Below are 21,826 nucleotides of genomic sequence, written 5' to 3'. Positions count from 1 at the left end.
TGGGCGGGAGGAGTGGCCATCGAGCGGGGCGCACTCCTGACCCGGTACTGCTCTAGCCCTCGCTATTCTCTATGGTAGGCGCTTCCGGTCCCTGTGCTGCGGCCGCGCGGTCTGAGCGCAGTTCCCCCGCGGCGACTCTCTAGCCCGCGCTTCCGGCCGCGCGACTTCCGCTCGGTGGGTGGTTCCGCCGCCCGCACTACCTTGCCGCCTGTGCCGGGCCGCCCGTGCCCTCCCGTGCCGCCCGGTACGGTCCGGCCGAGCGCGGCCCGGCTACTGCCGCCGCTCCCGCCACCGCTCTTCCGCACAGGGTCCGCCGCCCCGGGGACCGGGTCCGCCGGCGGAGGCCACTGCAGGCGCCATGGGCGCCTACCTGTCGCAGCCGAACACGGTGAAGAGCTCCGGGGACGGGGCTGGACTCGGGCCGCGCCCGCTCCACTTCGGCTTTAGCGCCATGCAGGGCTGGCGTGTCTCCATGGAGGTGAGCGGGGCACCAGCCGCGGGTCCTGGGCCGCCGCTCCCCCGAGGTGGGAGGGCCGGTGGTGGTCTTGGGTTCAGGCAGCCGCGGAACCCCGGGGCTGCAGCTCCAGCTGCGAGCCTGGCGGGGAGATTTCCTCGTTTCTGGGTGATCTGCGCCCGCTGGAGGGACATGGGCGGGAGGCGGTCGCTCCTTTTCTCCGGCAGGCACGGGGCGCCAAGGCCGCGTAGTGGGGAGGGGCTGCCGCTCCTGGTGCTACCGTGGCCATGCTGGAATGTCCGTAGGCTGTTGCTTGTCACGATGAGCTGCGGGTGAGTTTCCTTGTCCCGACATACACAACCTGGAGAAGCCGTACAAGGAGAGAGATTTGGGCTAAACAGCGTAGGGAAGGACAGTGAAGCACTTGGGATGGAGCGCAATGTGACAGCAGATGGAGAATCCTCAGATGGAATTCCTGCTTTACCTTTCAAGCAGAAAGGAAGCATCAGTTTTTATCTCTTTCCCTGTTCTTACTTGGTTTCCAGGCAAATTTATTGGAGGAACTCTCATTGCTACTCTCAGTCTCTTATAGCCAGGCCTGGCTTTACTTTCCCTTTAGGCTCATTACAAGGCACATGAACCACCATAAGTTAGGTATCAGGCTCAGGAGCAGGGTGCTTGCCCGTGTTCGTCCCTAGGGATGGGGAAATCTGTTGGAACCACGTTGTCAAGCTGCTGGGACTTCTCTGCCTTGCCAGTGGTTACTGGTTCCTTGAATTTGAACTCTGGTGCCCTCTGTACCGTACATGTGCTGATTTATTTCCCTTGCAGGCAGCTAGCAAATGGGCTAAATCAGATAATGGTACCTGCAGTCCCCCCTGGGGTACATCAGCTCTGAATGCAGTAAAGCAGCCCCTTTGTTGTAGCGCTTTGGCTAGAGCATCCCTCTCATTTGCATCCCTTTGGCTAGTCTGGAGAGAATATCCCCTCCTGACTGTCAGGGATGGATTTTCTGCAAACATGGGTCAGTGAGCCATGCTGTCAGATGCTTCACTGCTACTATAATGTCACAGCAGCTGTACTACTGACAGCATGGTGATTCCAGGTGTTTCCTCCTTTTTGTGTGCATGCGGGCTCTGTGAAACCCTGGGCTCTGAGTTCCAGAGCACAAGAGGCAGGAGGACTGGTGTGCTCAGGGCATGTCTGTGCTGAGCTGTGTCTGGTAGTGTCTCAATTGGTCCATCCTGGTGACCTCTGGAGGGGTGAAGTGGTGGCACACACACATTACTGGAACATGGAGGTGATGTGCAGTGTAATCTCTGCAAGGCGATTAGCTCCTCTGTAAGAAGCTGGATGCAGACAGTGCTCTGGCACCCTGGCTGCACAGAGGCTGAAGGGGTTTAAGGGGATGGGCATGGGTGATGGTGAGCAGAGAGTTGCCCCCATTTTATAATGCTGGTGGAATAAAGTAGCCCCCTCCATGGTGGGACACTGATTCATGAAATCAGTTACAGCTGTAAATACACTGGATGGATGAGGCTCTGGCCAGCCTGATCTAGTGTGGGGTATCCCTGCCCATGGCAGGGGGGTTGGAACTAGATGATCCTTACTATGATACTATGATTTCACCTATGTGAGGTCTGTTCTTGCTGCTGTTGACCTTCACAGAACTTGGACAGGACCCAGAGCTTGCAGCTGTGTTTTCTGCACTAGCCAAGGCTGATCTTTGGCTTATTTCCCTGTGGGCAGGACCGATGCTGAGGCTGTTGGTGTGGACACGGTTTAGCTGTGTTATCCAAGAAATGTGGGTTATCACAAGAAGGGAGAAGATGGCAGGAGCACCTATGTCTCACCAGAAGTTCTAGTGCATTGTCTGTCGTTCCAGTGCTGTGTGGTCTTGTCTTGGTTTGAGTGTTTTTCATTTCCTCATGTTTAATTGTATTTTCACTCTTCTGCAAGGCTTGGAGAAAGTTTTAGTTTTATGTTTAGTGAAGCCAGTCAGAGTGTGTACAAGCGGTAGTACACGGGATTTTGGGTAGTGGAATTCATGTGTGGGAGTTCTCTATTGCCTTTAACTTGTGTTATAAGAGCCCCTAGGTGAGGGAGGAATGCAAGGTGCTGAAGAAATGCTATAATAAACTCCCATTCTTAGCCCAGAGAGGTTGCTTTGTGAGTGAGGAAAGCTTTAGGACAGATGCAGGACTCAAGGTAAAAGACACCCAAGAAAGGTATTTGGTACTGTGAGCAAATAGGGGGAAGAAGCTGAAGACAGGATTATGGTGCAGAGAAGAGTGCTCTGGAATAGCAAGATGTGCAAGAGGCACTTTGGAGGTGGTTGGATGAGGCCTCTCTGTGCTCTTTTGTGCTCTTCTGATGGTATCTCCATGATGAGACACCACCAACTCCCATGTACAGCTTAAGTTCACTACTGGTCTCAGGAAAAAAAGCCCTTGCCTCAAAAAAATCCAAGAACTGGGTTTGCACATATGGAGACTGCTCATTTTTAACCTTCAGCTTTAACTGATTTGCTAATTTCATTTGAGTTTGATGTTTCAAACCTGCTGTTTTTCAGTGCTGCTGTAGTAACCACTGTGGAGACCTAGAAACCCACCCCTGATAGCTAAAACCTGGTGTCTGTGCTTTGTGAGCTCTTGGTTTGGTCTGAAGCACCTGAGATTGTGATTACCTGGATGTCAGTCACTGCAAGTAGCTCACTGGGACTGGAGATGTGTAGCTGGCAGCATAGGGTGGTCTCTTGGGTGTTGTCTGACCTGCTTGTAGTATTGAAAACACCAGGACTGGTGCACATCCCAGCTTACACTGGTGCAGAGCAAGTCTTGAGTGCAGCATGGGAGCTGAACCATCTCTTCCCAACTTATGCTGGCCTTGCTTGTCCACACTCCTTGACTTAGCACCCTTCTCCAGGGTCAAGATGAGGCTTGGTGAGAGCTCTACAAAGTAGAGACTGTTCCTGTTGCCAGTGCTAGGTTTCCTCCCCAGCAGCATCTGCATTGCTTGCTCTAATTAAACTGCTCTTTAGTCACCTGGGATTTATCCCCGTTAATTCCTGGTGGTTTTGCTGTCTCACTGGCTTCTGAAAAGTGAGCAGAAGAATGATGGTTCTCTGTTAATTCCCATTTTCATTCACTGCCTCCAGTGAACATGCTGGCTACATTTCTTACAGAGTAATCCAGAGTTATTTTTTCATGTTGAGCTGTGATTGTAGCTTGCCTGCTCAGACCTTGGTTTCAAGAGTTTCACTGCACAAGGTTCTGCATAAACCAGAACCTCTCTTTTTCTGTTCTCCTTAGCACTTGAAACACATTGCAGGGAAACAGAATTATCTTCTTAAAGTATTGTGGGACCCCAAAGTGTAAAGAGCTTTTATCCATGGAGTCCTGCAATGTAAAGTAGAAGGGTTCCACAGCTGCTTGACCACACAGCAGAGGTAGCTGTGTTGGTATAGAACTTTGGGTTACTGCTGACAGTGTGGTTGAGGCAACTGCCTCAAAGTCATCACAGTGTTTTGTGGCACCTGTAGCACATTTAGCTTCAAGGGGATGAACTTCAACCACAGCTGAGAGACAAGATCATGTTTTTTCAAGCATTGTGTGATTGATCCTGAACAAAAGCATGTGGGGTGTGACCACGCTGTAAGATGGTGTGTCAGGACTTGAGCTTAAAGGAGTATCAGGAGATGAGTTGGGCAGAGGAAGGGTTTGAGAGGAAGATTCAGTCAATCCATTGATTCTTTGTACTGGAATAGCCAAATTGGGTGAAAAAGGTCAAATATCTGGCTGTGAAATCTGGGTGGAGCCTTCGTCAGAGTCTGCTGCTCTTGAGAGATCTTGGAGAGAGAAAGGTTGCTCAGTGTATGTAGTGTATATGTTGTTGATTGTGTCATTTGGGAGCATGCTCAGGGAAAGGCTGGGTGCAGTTTCATACTGGCATCCAAAATGCCCCTGGGACACGTTTGGCTCTGGACATATGTCTCACCTTAGGAAGTGGCACCTGGGTTTGCACTTTGGGTTTTGTGTGGTTAGTTGACTAGTTCTCGTCTGTTGATTCACTTCTGAAGAGACACTTGAGCAAGGCCAGACTCTTCACCTCACTGTCAGGTAGCTGTGCCTGAGGCCAGCAGCACATTCCTGGAGCATCCCATGTGGCAAGAGCAGCAGGAAGGAGTCTTTGTTCCAGGAGGAGGTTTTCCAGCCCAGTTGTTTGTCTTCACTGGCTGTGGTATGTCCAGGCTGCTTGGACAGAAAACTGCTGCCATCCATGGCCATGTTCACCAAGACAGGCAAAGGCAGAGCTACAGCTGGTTGCAGGCAAGAGGTCAGGAGGTTCCCTATTGACCTTCTGGCTTTTCAGTTTGCGTGGTTCTTGTTGGCAAGAACAGAGAAGAGTGTGTCTGAAGGAAGGGTCAGACTCCAGAGGTGACCGTGGGTCAGTTCCATTTGAGAGAGCAGAGGAATTTGACCCTGCTTTGAGCAACTCTAGAGTTGTACTGATGGGTGACAAGAGTTGTACTGAGTGACAAGGATGGGTTCCTGCTCCAGCACTGAGAGCACCATAACAGCAAAGATCTGTGCCTCCTCTTTGACAACAGTGCTCTCCAAGTTAGCTTTGGAGACTGAGAGGTGGCTTGCTTTCTGTGCATGCTATCCATCCAGCTTTGAGAATCCTCAGCTTCCCTGCTCCCTTCTCCACTTCTCTGTGAGTGCAGCCCATCTCACTGCAGACTTCTCTCTCTTTCAGGATGCTCACAACTGCATTCCCGAGCTGGACAGCGAAACGGCCATGTTCTCCGTCTACGATGGACACGGAGGTAACGGCATCTGCTCTCTGCTCCCCAGGGCCCTTCAGCCTGGCTCTTATGGGGAAGCAGCTACCAATCATTAGAAATCCTGATCCTTCTTGAGAAGCATTTCCTTTGATAGGTGTCACCACTAAGGTTCTGAAAGTTTCTTGGGGTTTCTAGAAGGTCATGGGCTGATACCAAATGGAAATGAGAAGAGAATAGAATTAACCAGGTTGGAAAAAACCTTTGAGATCGAGTCCAACCTATCATCCAACATGACCTAATCAATTAAACCATGGCACCAAGCACCCCATCCAGTCTCTTCCTAAACACCTCCAGTGATGGTGACTCCACCACCTCCCTGGGCAGCACATTCCAGTGGCCAATCTCTCTTTCTATGAAGAACTTCTTCCTAACATCTAGCCTAAACCTCCCTTGGCACAGCTCGAGACAGTGTCCTCTTGTTCTGGTGCTGGTTGCTTGGGAGAAGAGACCTGCCCCCACCTGGTAGTTGTAGACAGCAAAAAGGTCTCCCCTGAGTCTCCTCTTCTCCAGGCTAAGTAACCCCAGCTCCCTCAGCCTTTCCTCATAGAGCTTGTGCTCCAAACCCCTCCCCATCTTTGTTGCCCTTCTCTGGACATGTTCCAGCAACTCAACATCTTTCCTAAACTGAGGGGCCCAGAACTGGACACAGGACTCAAGGTGTGGCCTAACCAGTGCTGAGTCCAGGGGCAGAATGACTTTCCTGCTCCTGCTGGCCACACATTTGCATTGCATCACCTAAGTATTTTAAGAATTACTCTTTTTGGTGGAAAAGCTGCACAGAATAGTCACAGAAGAGAGGTGGTAAGAAAAACAACATGAGGTTGGACCAGTCAGTGTGTTCAGGTGATTGCCAGGACTGGGTTTCTGAGGAAAGACTGAAGAAACGCTGCTTGTGCCATGGAATTCAGGTGGCTGTTGTTAGTGGACGTAGCCACAGATTCTGAACATCAGTGTCCCACAGCTGTGACAAATACAATTATTTGTCCTCTTTCATCATAGTGTAACTCTGCAACATGCTTTCAGTGAAGCTGACTGGAGCTGTCTGTGACTTTCAGGCTACAGATACACCCTGAATTTACCATGACATTGTTTTCTGCTTCTTTCTCCGTTCCTTTCCTTACAATCCTATCAGCTCATGAGCTGCTTTGACACAATAAACTATAAGGTGACATTTCTAGAGCTCTGGCCCCAGTTTCTTCCAGATCTTTCCTTAGGTGGGAATAGATGGTTTGAGCCCACCCAATGTGCATATGGAGGTTTCTCTACATGCCTGTCTTTGTCAGTGAGGAGTTTCATCTGTCAGGATCACATGAAAGCACAAGATCCTCCTGATTTCAGTGTTGATCATCCTGAAGGATCCGTCACTCTTTGCTGACCTCTTTTCCAGATTGTTTCTGTAGCCATTGGACAACATCAGTCCTCAGGGAGTTCTCTCAGCGATCACCCTCCATTTTCTATCACAACTTGCTGCTTTTCCCATGCCAGCTCAGTATGTAAAAAACATCTGGTGATTTATTGGAAAGCTTTCTGAAAATCTATATGGAGTAGATCAACTAAAGTGCCTGTTTCCTCTTGCTCTTTGGAAAAAAACATTTGACTCTCTGCTGTGCATTTAACCCCTGCCCACCCTACCATATGTAGCCATGTATCTGCTAATGGTATGTGTTACCATCTCTAGTGTTGGCTCTGATGTTGTGAACCCAGTTTCCACCACTCTGAGGCTTTTTAGTTTAGTTTTTGGTAGGTGTGTGCCTTTGATTTCTCAAGTAATGGAGCAGATTCAAGTGGAAGGTTACATCTCACAGTTGCAGTTTCTCTCTTGTCTTCAGAACTGAGCAGGCTCATTCTGCCAGTTAGTAAAAATGTGTTAAAGACCTTTTCATCCACTAGTTCTTATTAAAAAGCTCAGCCTGAGTAGATAAGCTGACTGGGGGCTCTTCAAAAGATTAGTCTCACTCCAAAGCATTTAGATTCTGAAATTATTTTCCTCTTGAATTTCATCTTAGAGCATGCAGAGACCTGGGTGGAGAAACTGCTGATATCCTGAAGATTATCTCTGAGAGCATCTGGTTGATGGTTGGTTCTGAAAGGCAGGGAAGGACAATGGAAAAAGGACAGAAGGATTTAGAAGCTATTCAACATTATGTTATTTCTTGCAGGAACTCAGAAACTGTTATTTTCACATCTCCTAGATGCTTACAAAGTAGCACTGAGCAAAATCTGGGCAAGAATGAATAATACCAAACACATCCATTCTTCTTCAAGATCAGTGTAGTTTCTCAGCTCACATGAAGGTCTATTTAATCTATTGGGGTTTAGGAAGAGCTTGGACACTCTGATGACATTCCTGTTAGTGCAGGACATGAAGTAATGTGTTTGGGTTTTCTAAATACAATGGATTCAAGATAGACACTGGAGGAAGGCATTAATCAACGTGGCAAAGCACTGCCATGGGTCTCCAGCTTGTGTTTTGGGTTTACTAACTCCCGTTTTAGCTTTTAGTGATTGAACCTCTACAGCTTTTCCTACACAAACCTTATCCCTAAGGCATGGATGTAGTTGACCCTGACTCTGAAGAGCAACTGTTGCTTATCCCTACTTTTGTGTGATTTTATTGATGCCTTAGTTCTTCAGTTTGAAACAATTTCTCAGATCTGTGCCATGTAAAAGAAGGTTTTAGGGTGGGAACTCTTCCAAGCTTTATTAGCTGGCAGTGCGAAAAATTGATTTTATTTTTATACCTTACTCTCCAGTAAACTTCCTACTCCAGATGAGCTGGGAGAGGGTTTTATTACTCTGTTATATGGAAAAAATAGGGGATTTGGAGGGGGGTTGTTCATATTTAGCTTTCTGTTTGGCTCAACAGTTTTTATTTGTTTTCCCCCTATGGACAAGACTTGCAGGTTTTGAAGGATGCTGCTGGGTTTTGGCTTTCCCCAGTTTTCCTTTTTACTTTCTCTGGCCTCCCTGCCCCCAGATCTCTTACCTTTGCACCTCCAGTACGGTGTTTGTGATCTGTCTCTGTTGATTTATCCTTCTAGCTGTTCCCTTTCATTTCCCTTCAATTAAGTGCCTTCATTGACAGGTAGCTCTCCCTTTTCAATGTTATCATTGTGAGAATCATAGAATCACAGAATGGTCTGGGTTGGAAGGGACCTCTGAAGGTCATCTAGTCTAACCTCCTCTGCAGTCAGCAGGGGCCTACTCAACTAGACCAGGCTGCTCAGAGCCCTGTCAAGCCTCAATCTGAGTATCTCCAGGGATGGGGCCCCAACCATCTCCCTGGGCAAACCTGGTGAGGTTTTCTTTCTGCTCCTACCAGAGTGTTTAGTTTGAGTACAGTGAGCCTTGCTGTCACTTCTTGTGTGCAGATCAGTGATCTCTTGTTGTTTTCATCATCTTGCCTTCAGTGATCTGCCGTAGCATTCTGTCTCCCTCATTGTCTCAGGATGGGAGCTAATACTCTAGGTTTAAGCTGTAGAATCATTAAGGTTGGAAAAGGTCTCCAAGATCATCAAGTCCAACCATTAACCTAGCACTGCCAAGTCCATAATGCTTTTTCCTCCTGGTTTGATGTATCATTTCAATCTGTAGGAATTAGATGAGACAATAGGAAGAAATTCTTCTCTGTGAAGGTGGTGAGACACTGGAACAGGTTGTCCAGAGAAGTTTGTGGAGACTGCAACCCTGGAAGTGTTCAAAGCCACATTGTATGAGGCCTTGAGCAACCTGGTCTAGTAGGAGGTGTTCCTGCCCGTGTCAGGAGGTTGGAACTAGATGATCTTTAAGGTCCTTTCCAACCTAAAACCATTCTGTAGTTCTGTCATATTTGTTAATTGACTCTAAGATTTCTTTATATATAAATGGTGTGTGTCTAAACATAGATCAAATCTTGGAGTAGAGTCTACTTTCAGCCTTGTGGAGGGTGAGTTTGTGCATCTTCTCCTCCCTAGTTCCATGTCACAGGGCAGAACTACCATGGGGCTGAAGCCTTTGATCCTTCATGGAATGGGCAGGGAGGGACCTTGATGAAGAGCACCAGGAAGGACTGGGATGTCTGAATCAGCTTTTGGAATGACCTGGGTCTTCAGCTGTGCTGCTGATGTCCTCAGAGGAAGGATGCTTGATATTTAATGGAGATGAGACCTTGAGAAAATGTGGAGGAGGGGTGGATTTTGGCATAAATGCAGCCAAATCCAGGAGCATGTTACACAGTGAACTGAAAGCAGAAATTAGTGTCCAGCAGGTAATTAGGCTGATGGAACCAGAGCTGCAGGAATGCTCCCTGGGCCCAGCTGGCTCTGGGACACAGAATGCACCCTGTGCAGGTCAGGACCCAAAGCAGACCTTCTCTTTTGCAGTCTCAAATGACTTTGTCAATGACAAAAACCTGGTGGGTCTCCTGCTGCAAAAGGTCCAGAAGGTCGAGTTTCCATGTAGGAGGTGAACTGCTTGAGCCAGTGCAGTTTCTCTGGCCACTGTAGCAGCAATGTGCTTTCAGTTCCTGACTCAGCTGTTAGAACTGTTAGAGCTTGCAGGGGTTGCTGTGCAAGCAGCTGGACCTGAGGTCTGTGTTCTGGACTGTGCTGTGGTCTGTGAGCTGCCTTTTGCCTGATCATCTTTCTCAGTCAGAGGACTCCAAATGAAAATCTTGTTTTCCTAGATGTTTTGGTTAAAACCCTGTAAATGAGCACTTTGTGTCCTCTGAGCAGGGAAACAGGGTACCACTGTGACCAGCTCACAGTGGGTGGCTTGGTTTGAAGATGAGATGAAGTTGATGGAGGGACTGGGAAAAGGGTCCCATGTGAAGCTTCATCAGCCTGCAGCAGCAGTGTCTGTTGTGACATCTGTGCTGGAACTGCTCAGGAAGCACCAAGGGTTTCTTTTCTTGCAGTAGCTTGTTTCTGGGCACGTTGAACATTCACAGGTCACTAGTTAACCTCAGTGGCCCTCTTGTTTCACTGCTAGAGCCTTTCATACCAGGGCTGGCTTCCTGCTTCTCTGGTGGCAGAGCAGGACCTTTCTCTGCTGCTTTGCTTTGCACAGTGCTGCCAGGCTCATAGCATAGGGAGCCTCTTCCCACAGCCTGTGCTCCAGTCCTTTGCCCCACCAGCTTACAGGGCTGTACTGGGACTTAGGCTGCAAATCTGTGGTGGCTTGCTCAGATCAAGCTTCTTGTTGCTGTGAAGAAAATCCCTTGTCTATAGCTGTGGCAGGAACATTGCAATGTTGGGTCATCGTTTCCATCTGGTGGGTGATCAGGTGTCTGTGCTGGTATTATTAGATCTGTCAGCTGCTCCCAGTAGTCCAGATCACACAGAGCTGCTGCCTCTTCTACAGACCCTGCTGGGCAGGGACAAGGGTGCCCTTTGGTCACTCTCTCCTTGGCTCCTCACTACAAGGAGGACACTGGGTTGATGAAGCATGTCTAAAGAAGAGCAATGAAGCTGGTGAAGGGTTTAGAGAACAAGTCTTCTGAGGGGTAGCTGAGGAATCTGGAGTCATTTAGCCTGGAGAAAAGCAGGCTCAGGGGAGACCTTCTTGCTCTCTACAACTTGCTGGAACGAGTCCAGAGAAGAGCAACAAAGTTGGTGAGGGGTTTGGAACATAAGCCCTATGAGGAGAGGCTGAGGGAGCTGGGGTTGCTTAGCCTGGAGAGGAGGAGACTCAGGGGTGACCTTATTGCTCTCTACAACTACCTGAAGGGAGGTTGTAGACAGACGGATGTTGGTCTCTTTTCCCAGGCGGCCAGTACCAGAACAAGAGGACACAGTCTCAGGCTGCGCCAGGGGAGGTTCAGGCTAGATGTCAGGAAAAAGTTCTATACAGAGAGAGTGATTGCACATTGGAATGGGCTGCTTGGGGAGGTGGTGGAGTCACCATCATTGGAGGTTTTCAGGAGAAGACTTGATGGGGTGCTTGGTGCTGTGGGTTAGATGTTTGGGTGGTGTTGGATTGGTTGATGGGTTGGATGCGATGATCTTGAAGGTCTCTTCCAACCTGGTTTATTCTATGTATTCTTTACCTCTTTACCTAACTTCCAGAAAGCAGGTTAGAGCAAGGTGGGGTTCAGTCTCTTCTCCCAAGAAACAAATGATACAACAAGATGAAACTGCCTCAAGTTGTGCCAGGAGGGGTTTAGGTTGGACAACCCCAACAGGGTTGTCAAGGCCTGGAACAGGCTGCCCAGAGCAGTGGTGGAGTCCCCATCCCTGGAGGGGTTTAAAAGCCATGTAAATGTGGTGCTGAGGGACATGGTTTAGTGGTGGCCTGGCAGTGCTGGGTTAACAGTTGGACTCAAATGATCTTAAAAATCTTTTCCAACAAATGAACTCTGATTCCATGCATGGATGTTTTATACCTCACCTGCGTCGGTTACATCGGCATGCTTAGTTTTATCAGCCACAATCACAGTGTCTTAAAGGGCAGATACTGAGGTGGACTGGCAAGGTCAATGGGCATGAGTTGTCTGTCCTTCTCACCTGAGCTCCTGTAAGGTCCAGCCAGTCTCGTAGTGCTCTGGCAGATCTGTGGTTGTCAGGTCATGTTGATGTTCCTTTTAAAGCTCTCGTTAAAACGCTCAGGTCACTCCTCTTGCTCTCTTATATCACTTGTTTTCCTGTGATCTTCCCTTTTTGCTTTCCCTCCCCTCTTTCTCTTGCACTGTGATTTTTTGACAGCTTGGTCAGACCAAAGCTCAGGCTCTTTGTTGTCTAGATCTGGAGAACTGAACTTTTGCAGGGCTATTTAACAGAGACTGTTTCTCTGTTCATTGTCAATGGCCACTTGATCTCTGTTCTGCAAGCACACTTGCAAAGTCCCATCTGCTCTTTCTTTCTCTCTTTGCTGCCTGCTGTGTTGCCTCTGCCTCTCACAGCTTCCCATCTCCTAGGACATTGTCTGCCTCTCACATAAAAACCTCGACTACTAGCCTGATCTTACAAGTTGCATTATTTTTTCTGGTGCCCCTTACTGAGCTGAACTACAGAAATTGATGATCCCTTAATTCTGTTCAAGCTTCTCCCTCTCTTAATGGCACCAAAGCACATCTCCTGTGCTCTGTACTTGACAATGTTCATGACTGAGCTCTGGAGTGTTCCCAGCTCTTGAAAAAGTCTTCCAGCTGCTATAGGAGTGGTGCTTGGTTCGAATAAACCAAGCTCAGCAGTCTGGTGTTCTGACCACCATTCACTCATGTCATGCCCTTTCCTGTACCAGGATGGCTGCTTTGCTAATCAGGACCCCATCTTCCTGGAAGGTTTCTCTCAAGGCTGTGGCATTGTATTTTCCTGGGTCCAGAACCCACACCAGATCACACAGTGCTTTTTGTGTTGCTTTCACGTGTTGCTGATGCTCGGAGAATGTTTGCATTGACCAAAAGCCTCCTTTTTCACAGAATCCCAGCATGAAGGGGGTTGTCTAGTCCAACTCCTCTGCTAAAGTAGAGTCACCCAGAGCAGGTTGCTAGGGATCATGTCCAGGAGGATTTGGAATCTCTGCAGAGGAGGAGACTCCATAGCCTCTCTGGGCAGTCTGTTCCAGGGCTCCAGCACCCTCACAGGAAAGCTTTTCCTCACATTCGGACAGAACCTCTTGTGTCCTGTCATTGTGCACCAGTGAACAGACTCTTGCCCCCCACCCTTCAGATATTGATGAGCATTTCCTTGTTCTTTTTCTCTGCACTTAAATGTGAAAATGAAGCTTTCTAGGTAAAATGAGCCTGAGGGCACCTTTATAGCATTGACCAAACCTGATGAGCAGGAGCTCATTGTGGTCGACATGGGGAAATCAGCAAATTCTGCTGTCCTGGAGCTGCAGCCTGCTGGGAGGTGAGGTGTGAGCAAGAGCCCTGGAACTTCCCAGCTGCAGAACTTCCCTATGTTGGAGTTAGTTCTGGTGTGTGTTGCAAGGTTTGCCTCAGGGGTTCAGCTGCTCAAGAACACGTTTTGTTTCTGAGGAGCAGCCTCTTAAAAGATTTCTGCTCTCTTGCAGGAGAAGAAGTTGCCCTGTACTGTGCCAAGTATCTTCCTGAGATAATCAAAGACCAGAAAGCCTACAAAGAAGGCAAATTACAAAAGGTGAGAAAAGTGAGCAGCAGTGCAGAGGAGAGCCCTTATTTAGGTAGCTAAGCCTGTCCCTCCAAGCTCTGCCTGCTGGATCTTCATTTCCCTCTCTTGTTTCTAGGAGTGTACATCAGGTAGTTGTACTGTATTTTCAAATGCAAACCTTCTTCTCTCTGCCAGCTTTTTAAGGTTTGCTTTCTTTTTCTTCTACTTTTATTTTTAATTTTCAGACCCCTTCCAGTCAAGTGTAGAAGCTGTTCTTTGACTGGGTTTGGTCAGTTGTTTTTTGGGGGGCGAGGGTAGCTTTGAAGTTGAGGTTGGAGGTTAGTTCATGCCTTGCTACCACCCAAGCAATGCCTCTTTTGTTGTTATTCTCCCTCATAGTACTAATGGCTGATCCAGCATCAGGTGTCCCATGGGTTGGTGCTGAGGCCCAGCAAGGGGCCACCAAGAAGCTGAAGGACCAGAGCATCTCTGCTCTAGGGAGAGGCTGATGGAGCTGGGACTGGTCAGTCAAGAGCAGAGAGGGCTTGAGGGGTTGAATTTGTGTCTGTAAATACCTGGAGGGTGCTGTGAGGATGGAGCCAGGCTCTTACAGTGTGCCCAGTGCCAGGGCTAGAGGCCATGGGCACAAATAGGACCACAGGAAGTTCCATCTGAATGTCAGGGAACACATTTCAGTGTAAGGATGACACAGGCACAGGCTGACCAGTGACATGATGGAGTCTCATCCTTGGAGCTATTGAGAAACCATCTGGATGTGGTCCTGGGCAGCTGGTTCTGGGTGTCCCTGCTGGGGTGGTTGCATGAATTGGACCCCAGAGATTCCTGCCAGCTTCAGCCATTCTGTGGTTTTGTGTGGGATGTGTCCTGGAAGAGACTCGACTGCACAGCATGACACACAGGTATCCTGTGCACGTTCTCATGTCCATGTCCATCCCTAGGCCCTGGAGGATGCTTTCTTAGCCATAGATGCCAAGCTCACCACTGAAGAGGTGATTAAAGAGCTCTCCCAGATGGCTGGGCGACCCCAGGATGATGAAGAGGAGAAGGAGAAAGTTGCTGATGAAGATGATGGTAAGCTGGATGCCACCAAATAGACAAGATTACAGCTCCAGGATGGGGGCTGAGAGCAACTGGGCCAGGCTTCCCTCAGCAGAAGGTTTTTATCCAAACTTCTCCACTAAATTTCAGCTGGAGTTGAAATGCCACTCCTCAGCAGTTCTGAGTGCTTCAGGCTGGTGCTAGGGGAATTTGGCATCATTTGGTCTGTCAGTTTTTGTAGGGCTTCATTCGTGAGGTGCAGAGTTCTGGGATGTGTCTGAAACCTCCAAGCTAGGAAGTGGGCTGAGTTGTGGAACCAAGGCAGTGTGATGTTCAGGGCTAAGCTCTCTGAAGAAGACTGGTCTGTTCAGCAGTTCTTTTTCTCACTAAGGAGTGTGCTTTTCCAGCAGCAAGTGGTTGCCAGACCATGAAGCCAGCTGGAAGGTGAACCCTGCAGTAGGACTCCATGCTGCTCTCAGTTGAATACCTCAGAGCAGGTGTGAAGTGATACCATCACCTTGAACACTGTGGTGGGCTGAAAGAGCTGAATTTGTTGGCCCTCAGCTGACAGGGACAAAGTGGTTTTGGGGTTGGCTGGAGATTGTTTTTGTCCTGTGTTTTCACGAGTATTTGAGATACAGGTGCTTCTCTTGGGGATTAATTAGCACAGAAAATTACAACCAAGGGGATGTCAGTAAGGAAGCAGAGGTCATAGTTTAGGGAAGGTCATCCTGTTTTCTGCCTACTGTTCCATGAAGGGAATCCTGCACTGACTCCCTGAAAGCTGTTCTGTGGATCCCTGTAGCTGGCCGGGATCCCTGTGCTGCCTAAGGCCCCAACTCCAAAAACTTTGTGTTCCCAGTTGCGGTTTAAGTGAACAGATCTACACGTGGACATGATCTGTCTGCTTCCCCTGCAGGCCCAGATGAGCATGTGCTCCCCAAGTACTGGGCTCTTTGCCCTCCAGCTGTATACCTAATGAGCTGCCTCCCAGCCAGCTCATGTCCCAGGCCATAGGCATTGAGCAAATGTGGCTGGGGCAGGAGCCATCTCCCTACCATATGTCTGTTGTCCACTTGCAGCTCCTGGAAGTGGTGGGATGGAATGGGCCTGGCCACCTTTGCCTCTGCCCACTGGCCACCAGCCTACTGAGCGCTGCTGGAGCCTGTTTGCAGTCAGGGCAACCTGGCTCTGGGCCCAGCATGTGCTGTCCAGCTGCTGCCATGGTGATGTGTCCAGCCTTCTGACCCTCTTTGTACTCACACCTCTCCCCCTTTCCATTTGTAGTGGATAATGAGGAAGCTGCTCTTCTGCACGAAGAAGCCACAATGACCATCGAGGAGCTTCTCACACGTTATGGACAAAACTGCACCAAGAACCTCAAAAACAAGTCCTCAGCTCCGGCCGCGGAGAACGCTGCGGAGGGGACAGGCAAGCAGCATGATGGGGAGTCAAATATGAATGGAGAGGCTGACCCAGGGGAGCTTACCGACCACAAGGAGAGGAAGAATGGGAAGCCAGATGAAGAAATCACGGGTATTTCCTCCACCTCAGACAAAGCCAGCGCTGGAGGCAACAGCCCTGCTCCGCAGAAGCCTGACCTAGGCAAAGGTGACGAGGCCGTCACCTCTTCCACTGGGGAGGCCGGGCCCTCCTGCTCCTCCACGGGAAAGCCCCAGCGCACAGCCAAATCCAAATTTTTTGAGGACAGTGAGGATGAGTCAGATGAGGTTGAGGAAGAGGAGGAAGACAGTGAGGTAGGAACCAGCACTGGGACAGAGTGGCCTTCTGGCTGGGCAGAATGCGTTGCTTGCTGTGGTACTTGAGCTACGAGCCTTAGGCTCGTCCTGGGTGTGTCCTAGGAGTAGGTGTTTCAGGCTGGGACTCCTGAGTCCATCTCATGGGAATGTTTGGGATCGTTCAGAACACCCTCACCTGTGCAGCAGCCATCATGGATAGCCCTTGGTCTTGCTGCATGCGCCATCCCTTCATTCACTGTAGTAGTTGGAACCAGCTGCTCTGATGGTAGACATCAGGTGTGGGGGAAAATACCAGGTCATCTCACACCTCTGGGGTGAATTCTCATCTGTCCCTGGGATTGAGGGACCAGCTGTCTGGGGAGGGCACCCAGAGTGTCCTGTGTGACTCTTGTGGTTATCTCTCATTTCTTGTAGGAATGCAGTGAAGATGAGGACGGTTACAGCAGTGAAGAGGCAGAGAATGAAGATGATGAAGATGACACTGAAGAAGCAGAGGAGGATGAGGAGGAAGAGGAGGAAATGTTGTTACCAGGCATGGAGGGGAAAGAGGAGGTGCACACCCTGTTCTTGTGTTCTGCAGCATAACGTGGAGCCAAGGGGGCACTTGGGGGGACTCAGCAAGGAGCTATTTCCATTGGGATGGGGATGAACCGTCCCTTTTGTTCTCCTGAGGCTGTCACAGCTGCTGACAATGTAAAAGGCTGAGGGACAGGGCACGGATCTGGGCAGCAGATTAAGATCAGGAGAGGCTAACCCCACTGCTGGGGGTTAGTGTGACAGGAGGGTACAGGGCAGCAGCAAGACTCTGCTGTGGCACTGCATCTCCAGACAGAGCCAAGGCTGAGACTCCACAGCCTGTGGCAGTACTGGCAGATGGGGCAGGGATATGGGATGTCTGGAAAAGGGACTGCAACTGCCAAGGTGCCAACCTTCTGTCTTTGAAAAGATGTCCTGGGTGGCAGTGAGGCTGCTTGAGCTGGGCTAGGGCTGGAACCAACACGTCAGAGGTGAGAGTATGGCAGGATGTGTTGAACAGTGGAGAATCCTGAACCCCACTGGTGCTTTGTGAGGGAGGAATGGAAGCACTGCTTGACCCTGTCCCTCATGAACACACCCCTGCAGTGCTTCACACCTCCCTCAGGCTTTTCTCCACTGTTCTGTGCATGCTTGTGAGGAGGAGGGGCAAGATGCAGCACCTTAGGGTTTAGGATGTTGCGGGGCCTGTGGTGCTGGTGCTTGTTTCTCTCGCTGACCTGACATGGAGCAGGAGAAAGGAGTCTCAGCTAAGTCCTGTCTCTTGCAGCCTGGCTCTGACAGCGGGACAACTGCTGTGGTGGCTCTTATCCGGGGCAAGCAGCTGATTGTGGCCAATGCTGGAGACTCGCGCTGCGTGGTGTCAGAAGGCGGCAAAGCTGTTGACATGTCCTATGACCACAAGCCCGAGGATGAGGTGGAGCTGGCCAGGATAAAGAATGCTGGTGGCAAGGTCACCATGGATGGGAGAGTGAACGGCGGCCTCAACCTCTCCCGGGCAATCGGTGAGCCAGACGGGGTGGCTGCTGGCACTGCCGGTGTGCTTGGGGTGTCCTTGCTTCCAGCAGCTGCCAGCTGCTGAGTTTAAGGAGCAGTCTTTAACTGGATGATGAACAGAAGCTCATCAGTATTTGATGTGGTGTGATTCAGTCTAAACAAGAGAAAATGGCCACTCAGTGGAACAGGCACTTGGTTTAGGATGAGAATACGCTGAGCTGGAAAAGCTCTTTCCCCTTGTGTGGTCCAGAGGAGGCCACAGAAATCATCCAAGGGCTCAAACCCTTCTGCTGTGAGGACAGGCTGAGAGAGCTGGGGTTGTTCAGCCCTGAGAAGACTCCAGGGAGACCTTGTTGCAGCCTCCTGGTACTTAAAAGATGGGAACAGACTTCTTAGCAGGGCCTGTTGTGACGGCACAAGGGGAGATTTGGACTAGATAGAAGAAAAGGTCTTTTCCCACCCAAACCATTCTATAAATGTGGCAGGTTTCTTTGATGTACCCACAGCCCAGCCTCCTTTGATCATGGGAGCACCTGCTCCTGCTCTGATGGGGCTGCCCTTTTGCAGGATAGGGACAGGGTTCCTCACTGTTTGGGGACAGGCAGCATTGCCAGGGTCAGAGGGAAAGTGACCCATCTCTCAACCACAGGGGATCACTTCTACAAGCGCAACAAGAATCTGCCTCCAGAGGAACAGATGATCTCTGCCTTGCCTGACATTAAAGTGCTGACAATAAATGACGACCACGACTTCATGGTTATTGCCTGTGATGGAATCTGGTGAGTGGTGAGGGTTATGCCTCCTGGACATCTATGCCTGGTCTTTCTCTGCAGCTGGGTCTCAGGAATGTCCAAGGGCTCTGGGTGATAATCAGACACTGTGGCATGACTGCTCCACTCACTTGCCCCTCTAACCTTTCCACTCTGCAGGAATGTGATGAGCAGCCAGGAAGTGGTGGATTTTATCCAGTCCAAGATCACCCAAAAGGATGAGAATGGAGTCCTGAGGCCGCTGTCCTCCATTGTAGAAGAGGTAAGGTCCAGAGCCTCACCATCCCTTCAGTACATGGTTTCTGCATCCCAGTTTGGTGCCTTGGCTCACCCTCTCCATCAGCCTTGTGTGTTCAGCAGTTGTATCCCAGAAAGGTGCTAGATGCCCCTCCTCTGGAATCATTCCAGGTCAGGTTGGATGGGGCTCCCCTGGAACCTAATCTAGTTGAAGATGTCCATGCTCACTGCAGGGGAGTTTTAACTAGATGACCTTTAAAGGGTTCTTCCAGCCCAAACCATTCTGTGCGTCTATGATATGGTAGCACTTGGGCTGCAGCACTGCTTGGAACAGGAGCAGAGATATCTCTTAAGTGGGACCTGGTTTCTCTTGCACCCTGACCAGTGTTTCAGGCTTCTAGGTTGCTATCAAGGTGAAGGAGTTTCTTTCCCTTGTGTGGCTGTGAACAGCATTTGAGCCAAGCCTGTACCATTCTGTCCTGGCAGCCCCTAAACCAGGGGCTTGATCTCTTCTCCCAAGAAACAAGTGATGGGACAAGAGAAAATGGCCTCAAGTGGAAGTTTAGGTTTGACATGAGGAACAGTTTGTTCCCCAAAAGGGTTGTCAAGCCCTAAAACAGGCTGCCCAGATCAGTGGTGGAGTCCCCATCCCTGGAGGGATTGAAAGCTGTGTAGATGTGATGCTAAGGGATCTAGTTTCACAGAATCACAGAAACATTGAGGTTGGAAAAGACCCTCAGGATCACCAAGTCCAACTGATAACCCTACTCTACAAGGGTCACCCCTAAACCATGTCCCCAAGCACCACATTCAAACCACCTTTGAATACATCCAGGGTTGGTGACTCAACCACCTCCCTGGGCAGCACATTCCCATGCCTGACCACTCTTGCTGGGCAATTTTTTTTTCCTAATGTCAAGTCTAAACCTACCCAGTTGCAGCTTGAGGCCATTCCCTCTTGTTCCATCACTAATCACCTGTGAGAAGAGACCAGCACCAGCCTCTCTCTATAATGTCCTTTCAGGTAGTTGTAGAGAGCAATGAGGTCTCCCCTCAGCCTCCTCTTTGCAAACTAACCATCCCCAGCTCCCTCAGTCACTCCTCATAAGACTGATGAGGATCTGGTGACCTGGCAGTGCTGGGTTAATGGTTGGGCACTGATGGTCTTAAAGGTCTCTTCCAATCAAACAACTTCATGATTGTAACCCGCTGGTGGTTGGTGGGATGGGTCTGGTGTCTCAGGTGTTTCACATGCTGTGTCTGTGCTCTCTGATCTGTGCTGTCCTGTCCCCCCTCAGCTGCTGGATCAGTGTTTGGCTCCAGACACCTCAGGAGACGGCACGGGCTGCGATAACATGACTTGCATCATCATCAGTTTCAAACCCCGTAACACACACCCGCCTGCCGAGAGCGGGAAGCGGAAACTGGAGGCCGCGGCCGCGCCAGCAGCGCCAGCAGAGGAGAACGGCAGCGAGAACACCAAGAAGGCCAAGCTGGAGTAGCTGGCCGCGTGCAGGGACTTGGCTGCGCACTCAACAGACTCTCGTTTCTTAAACACGCTGAACTCAAGACTCCCGAAGTCTTGTCCTGTTTTTTAGCCTTAGCAGAGGCCTTGTCTGTCTGTGTCCTGGGGGGCGGGGGGTGGGTCTGGTTAGCCAAGGGCATGTCGCACACTTCATCCATAACCATTCCAAAGAGAGAGCCGAGGGCAGAGCTGCGCCGGAGCAGCGGGAGCCGGCTGCAGCAGGCAGCACCCTGCGGTTAGAGGAACGATGTCCCCCCATTGTCTCCATGTGGTTGTTGCCATTTCTGTGCCTGTGAGTTTCTGTTCGGAGGGAAGAACTTTTTTCACCGTTGAGGTTTGGGGTTTTTTTTAATCTGCACCTGATTATTTAAGGCCCTTTTTGGTTTTGTGAAACAATCTGGCTGTGGTGCTGCTGCCACACCTCATTCTGTTGTACACTTTCAATCAATACTTTTTTCGAACTAAAAGCCCAGAAAACATGGCTGTCCTGCTGGTCCATGCTTCTTTCCTGGAGGTGGGAGGTGAGGAAGGGGGGGTTGGGTGGAGATCTGTCTGTGGTCCCTCTGCAGCTCCCAAGCAGCGGCTGGCTCCTGCCACATAGGTGCAGAGCACCAGCCCCTGCTGTGAAGGGCTTGGGCCTGCTGCCTCCATACCCCTGAGGTCGCTCAGCTGAGGTGGAGATGAGTCTCTGGTGACCATTTGTGTCTGCTGAAGGGACAGAGCTACCAGCCACCCCCCTGAGCTGACCTGCCTGCTGCACACTGCACCACCTCTGCTCCAGGCTCCCTTCAAGGGGTGGTAAAAGACAGCTGCTCCCTGGTGTGCTGGGTGGCGTGAAGCTTGTACAACCCATGTCAGTGCTGCAGCTGCTGCTTGGACTCTAAATCACTGCTGGGGCAGTCAACTGCTCCTCCTGTTCCTGTGCCACTTCGCCTTCCACCCAGCACGGTGAAGCGCACAAGGAGGCACAGAGGTTTGCAGGCCAGGTCATGGGGCAGAGATTGCTCCAGGGTTCCTGTGGCACAAGCAGTGCCTCTGGCAGCACCTTGCACTGCAAGCCTTCCCTCTTAAAAACTGAAACCCACCCTCCTGTGCCCACTCCATTGTCAGCCCATGCACTGCCAAACTCGAGGGGTGCTTCTCCTGTCATTGCTGAGCCCCTTTCCTGTTGGCCCCTGAGCTTAGGTCCTTCTCTCTAGTGGTTCCTCCAAGGAATGAGTGATAGAACAAGAGATAACAGCATCAAGCTGCACCACGGGAGACTTCAGTTGGACATCAGGAACAATTTCTTCCCTGTGAAAGGACTGTCAAGGCCTGGAATAGGCTGCCCAGGCAGTGATGAATTCCCCATCACTGAAACTGCTTAGAAGCCACGTAGATATAGTGTTGAGGGGCATGGTTTAGTGGTGACCTGGCAGTGCTGGTTAACATTTGGACTCGATTACCTTAAAGGCCTCTTCCAAGCAGAACAATTCCACAATTCTATGCTTCTAGCCCTCCCCCCCCCTGGCTCCTGTGATACCCATCACAGGAAGGCCCAATTATCAGATCACTGTGGGGAAGTGGCCATTCCACAGGAGACAGACAGACTCTCAGA

General features: G+C 50.2%; 1 protein-coding gene across 1 annotated transcript; it reads left to right on the top strand.

The window, feature by feature from the left end:
- Positions 1 to 79: 79 nt before the first annotated feature.
- PPM1G (protein phosphatase, Mg2+/Mn2+ dependent 1G) lies at positions 80 to 20,698 on the top strand. Its single transcript, XM_054179847.1, has 10 exons — positions 80 to 478; positions 5,213 to 5,282; positions 13,293 to 13,378; positions 14,308 to 14,440; positions 15,695 to 16,164; positions 16,582 to 16,719; positions 17,471 to 17,705; positions 18,347 to 18,476; positions 18,627 to 18,729; positions 20,003 to 20,698. The coding sequence occupies exons 1-10, from the start codon at positions 359 to 361 to the stop codon at positions 20,204 to 20,206; spliced, it is 1,689 nt and encodes a 562-aa protein (XP_054035822.1). The 5' UTR covers positions 80 to 358; the 3' UTR covers positions 20,207 to 20,698.
- The last annotated feature ends 1,128 nt before the right edge of the window (positions 20,699 to 21,826 follow it).

Source organism: Dryobates pubescens, chromosome 3 (assembly GCF_014839835.1).
Source record: "Dryobates pubescens isolate bDryPub1 chromosome 3, bDryPub1.pri, whole genome shotgun sequence".
In the NCBI taxonomy this organism is placed as follows: Eukaryota; Metazoa; Chordata; class Aves; order Piciformes; family Picidae; genus Dryobates; species Dryobates pubescens.
Note: the sequence above shows the minus strand (reverse complement) of the source record. Positions and strands in the feature narration are given on the sequence as shown.